At 44.2% G+C, this 5,000-nt stretch overlaps 1 protein-coding gene across 1 annotated transcript in view; it reads left to right on the top strand.

The window, feature by feature from the left end:
• scfd2 (sec1 family domain containing 2) overlaps positions 1 to 5,000 on the top strand; it is a 176,608-nt gene that overhangs the window by 142,874 nt on the left and 28,734 nt on the right. The window contains exon 6 of the mRNA XM_083766887.1: positions 2,588 to 2,733. Within this exon, the coding sequence (XP_083623013.1) occupies positions 2,588 to 2,733 (146 nt within the window). The remainder of the gene's footprint in view (positions 1 to 2,587; positions 2,734 to 5,000) is intronic.

The following is a 5,000-nucleotide window of genomic DNA, read 5'->3' as shown; positions in this document are numbered from 1 at the left end:
TACATCTGTCTTTGCATTCACCCTCAAAGCGGCTAGGAGGAATCAGGATGTGGGTGGGGGGGGTGTCAAACCGCATCTTACATAAGTTTGAAATATGAGAGTTTAATTTAGCCATTTATGGTTTGCTGTGGAAACTCGTCATTCCACCAAAGATATTCTGAGAGAGGCGAACAAACCTGGTTGCCTTTTTCACACAGGGCACGAAAGGTGTGCCTGACTCATGCTTCTATCTGAGGACCATATGGTCAACACAGAAGTGACTATTAGGTGACAGACAGCATCTGTTAGCAGTAGAATTAGCTGGCTTATCAGGACCAACGGCCTCGGGGTCTGAGAGGAGGAAATGGTCTCTTCCACTCCCCCTCAGCTGCTGATTGAGAGCTGATTGCGATGTCCTTTAAAACTTGCATCTGTCCACTAGCCCCCCTGCGGCTATTATGTAATGCCTACTCCGTCATGCTCCCCCGAAAATCCAATCTACAAGCTCGCAACCCACAGCGTTGCTTTTTCACGAATGGTGAAAATCTTTTCAAAAAACGTTTGAACGTTTTCAAAAAAAAAAAAAAAAAAAAAAAGAAAGTATAACATTTTTAGTTTGATCAAAGGAATACAATTCACCTTTACTGACCTTCCCAAAATAGGCACGGCAGGTTGCCAGTGTGCTGTTTGGCAGCGGTGATGTGGCACAGTGGGGGGAGTGTTGTAGTGCTGTGTTGTTGTAGCATTCCCAGGTGCAGCTGTGCTGATGCAGCCTCCTCCCATGGGCTTTAATACACTGACCTGCTCGTTAGTCTGTAACGACCACATTCCACATGAAACTGCTGGTACAGGTACCAGCCTCCAACCACCCCTATACTACTATTAGCTCCTTCATTCACTCTCTCTATATCTGTTCTGTGTGTGTGTGTGTGTGTGTGTGTGTGTGTGTGTGTGTGTGTGTGTGTGTGTGTGTGTGTGTGTGTGTGTGTGTGTGTGTGTGTGTGTGTGTGTGTGTGTGTGTGTGTGTGTGCGTGTGTGCTTGTGTGCGTGCGCGCGTACGCGCGTGTGTGAATGCAGAATTGCAGAAATGCAGAATTGCCATATGATTCATATAATAGAACGGCTCTCTCTCCATTTCCATCTGTTTCACTCTGCCACACTCCCTCATGCTTGGTTTCTTTGACTCCTTTCTCTCATCACTCTCTCTCTCTGTCTCTTTCTCGCTCTCTTCTACCCTCACTGTTTCTCTCCGCTATATTCTCTGTCATTTCTTTCCCCCGCTTTTTCCTACAGGCAGATCTTTGCTACCCTCGGCACTTCTGTAAAGCATTTTGATTAGACAGCAAGTTTCTCTGCTGGAAAGCCCCCGAACATCATCACTGGCTTGAATATACACCCAGCCAAGATAATTACCTGCCAAACAAGAACACATGTTTCATCTCTGCCCATTTTTGTGCGAACGTGAATATTTCAGTGCATGTGTCAACCATTGTCCTTGCTCAAGATTGCTATGTATAGCCTATACTTTATTGTCACATGATTACAGGTGGAAAAGAGTGGGTGGCATAATTATTTTGTGTGCAAGCTGTCAACATTGCATTTACAGGAAGAGAACCCGCAAAGAAAGAATCACATTGAGAGTGTTGCACTTTCTTTAGCCTACGCCCTTGTAACAGGCTCGGGCAGTAGGCAGCATTGTGGCTGTAGTGACAAACATAAAGACATGTTGTTGAATTCCCTATTCTGGCAACTAAGTGACCAGGGCATTTATCAACTAAGTGACCAGGGCATTTATCAACTAAGTGACCAGGGCATTTATCAACTAAGTGACCAGGGCATTTATCAGAAGAAAAAACAACTAAAAGTCTCTGTCCCTCTCTGGGAAACAAGTCCTCACAGTATATATATAGCACTCCTGCTCTGTCTACCCTGTGGTCTACCCCTGCTGTAGACCGCTTAGACTCTAAGCGGTCTACATAAACTCTGACTCTGCCAACAGTCCTCAAACACTCCTGCTCTGTCTAAGGTCTACACAAACTCTGACTCTGCCTACAGTCCTCAAACACTCCTGCCTTGATGCTAAAAAGTGCAGAGGCCGCAGTGTGTGCAGCTTCTCGGCAGTGCCTTAGATTGTCAGCGGTTGGAGCCAATGAGAGGGAATGTAGAAGGCTGCTATCACCATTCCCCTCACCGTCCCTCAGCCCTCTACACCATATTTTATACTTTCATGCATTCAAGAGTAGATCTTCAAGCTCACAATGCATCACATGCGAGATATATGTTATATATAGATATGTAATCTGTTTTATGACAATCGGACAGATGCTCATTCATTAATCATTATAATTATTGTAATTGTAATAATTGTAATTGTAATAATGCAGAGAAATTGATAATTGAAAAACACCAATTCTGATCACGCAAGAGTGGTCGCTGTTAGATTATTGCTTATTCACAATGTATCGTGTGTGTGTGTGTGTGTGTGTGTGTGTGTGTGTGTGTGTGTGTGTGTGTGTGTGTGTGTGTGTGTGTGTGTGTGTGTGTGTGTGTGTGTGTGTGTGTGTGTGTGTGTGTGTGTGTGTGTGTGTGTGTGTGTGTGTGTGTGTAGGTTGTGTGAGTCCAGAGGAGCTGACCATGGAGGGGGTCCACTCTACAATAGAGAGGGTGTTTGAGATGCTACGATGTCTGAGCCACACCAGAGACCACCTCAAACAACTACAGTCTGTCTACACTGCCAGCGATGGAGTTCACCAGGTCTCACACACACACACACACACACACACAGGCACACACACACACACACACCAAAAATGGAGAGGAAAAGTTTTGGACCTCTAGTCTCCAGGTGATGTTTTGGTGAACAGAGTTATTTTGTTTCCCCCGATATCACATTATTAATTCCCATTGATGGTGGAATGCAGTTTGCATCTCCTCTAAATCTGTTGTTTAAATACCATTTGCCTGCGTTTTGTTTCATTATCTCATGTCATGTGGCTTCGGCATATATGCGCATATTTAACCACATACATAAGTACAGATAGCTGATCATTTTCTTGTATTTCACTGACATTACCTCACGATGCGATGCCTTGTGAGCAAATGCCTGCTAATTAATCAAATAAATGAATCAAATAAAATATAAATAATAGAAGGTTTAAAGCAGAGGAGGCGAGGAGCAGAGGGGGAGGCAGCTGATCAGGGGTAGAGTGGCCAGATGGCAACAATTCCCAGTTCGATCCAGTTCAGAGTCCATGAGCAAGACTCTGAACCCCTAATTGCTCCAGATGTTCAGTTTGGTGCCTTGCATGGTTTACTCCACCATCGGTGTATGAATGTGTAATGTGTACAAATCTATGTAAAGCGCTTTTGATAAGCGCTATATAAATGTACCATTTGGTCCTGTTTTGTCCTGTGTTTTGTCCACTTTTTTCGGTGCATTGCACAAGATAACTGATCGGGAGTCTGCAGGACCGGTGCATGTGCGTGCATGCTTGTTTGTGCGACTGTGCGTGTGTGCATGCTTGTGTGTGCATGCGTGTGGGTGCGTGCGTGCGTGCGTGCATGCTTTAGTGCATGCGTGTGGGTGCGTGTGTGTGTGTGCGCGTGCATGCATGCGAGAGCATAACATCGCCATGTATGTCGGTCTTATGCAATACCAGGCATCTCTCCCTGCTCCCATTGTGATTGCTTTGACGTTTTCAATGGCTTTCAGCCTCTCCAGACGCAGTAAATGGGTTTAACACCTCGAGAAATCGAGAACCTTAAACCTTCAAGTGCAATATGTGATGAGGTTTTTGTCTGTTCTTATGTAACCACTCAGTCCTGCCTGGCTGCTGCCTTTGTCCTTTTGGTATTACAGTAAAGTCGTTTTATTTTTCTTATTTTATACTTTGTGTTAGGTAGAGAGTCCAGATAAATAAATAATAATACAAATAAATAATAATAATAATTAAGATGATGTGCACACAATCATGATGATCTGCTATTTTCACTTGTTTGGGTCCCGGGCAAATTCAGCCTTTTGGGTCTCGACCTGAACATTTTGAGAACCACTTCTGCTGTAGAAGATCTTTAGGCTCCATGGAGTAATTGATAGAGGGAAAAAAAAGTCATTTTGGGTGTGAACTATCCCTTTAAACGCTCCAGTCTTAGTGAAACATACCTAAATTGCGACTGTTGTTTGGTATGCTCACTACCTTTCTGTCTGAGATGTCTCTCGTAGCCTAACTATAAAGTATGCTACAGTTCAGGCAGTACAAGTACACTGTGTCTCATGTACAAGTACACAGCCATGGGCGATCAGATTATAACAGCTAACTTAGCTTGACGGTCAATAAATACAAATAAATTAAACTGCACAGCATGCAGGCAGGCAGTGATCACCCCATGTGCACAGGCCCCCATCAACTCGTACAATTCAGCAGTCAAAGTAGGACGCGAAAAAGCAATGGGTCTAGCACCAATCCTTTATGTATTCCATTGCTATTATAGCTCAAAGGGTAGACAAATGGTAAATGGTGCATTTACTGTATATAGCGCCTTTATCCAAGGCGCTTTACAGAGATTGTGCATTACATTCACCCATCCACACACACATTCACACACCGATGCCAGAGGAAACCATGCAAGGCACCAACCTGCACATCAGGAGAAATTAGGGGTTCAGAGTCTTGCTCAAGGACAAAAATTCCAGTTGTGGAAATAGCTGATTGTCTTCCATTTCCATGAAGTCATCCTTTGCCAGCACTGTGGAATACAGTGAATGGCGGGGACATTTTGGCTTAAGGCCACTTTTTTATTATTTTTATGCAGGCGCGAGTCGTGCTTTATTTGGATGTACCCAGGAGCACAGCCAAGACAAAGGGAACATTGACCCAGACATGCATCATTTATTATGCAGATCCAAAGCAGGCAGTGTGTCCCCTCCAACTGTGCAGTATATACTTTCCCCATTTTCAGGTGTGTGTGTGTGTGTGTGTGTGTGTGTGTGTGTGTGTGTGTGTGTGTGTGTGTGTGTGTGT

The sequence above is a fragment of the Protomyctophum parallelum genome (assembly GCF_964188405.1).
Source record: "Protomyctophum parallelum genome assembly, chromosome: 6".
NCBI lineage: Eukaryota > Metazoa > Chordata > Actinopteri > Myctophiformes > Myctophidae > Protomyctophum > Protomyctophum parallelum.
The sequence above is the reverse complement of the archived record's forward strand: the minus strand, read 5'-3'. Positions and strand labels throughout refer to the sequence as shown.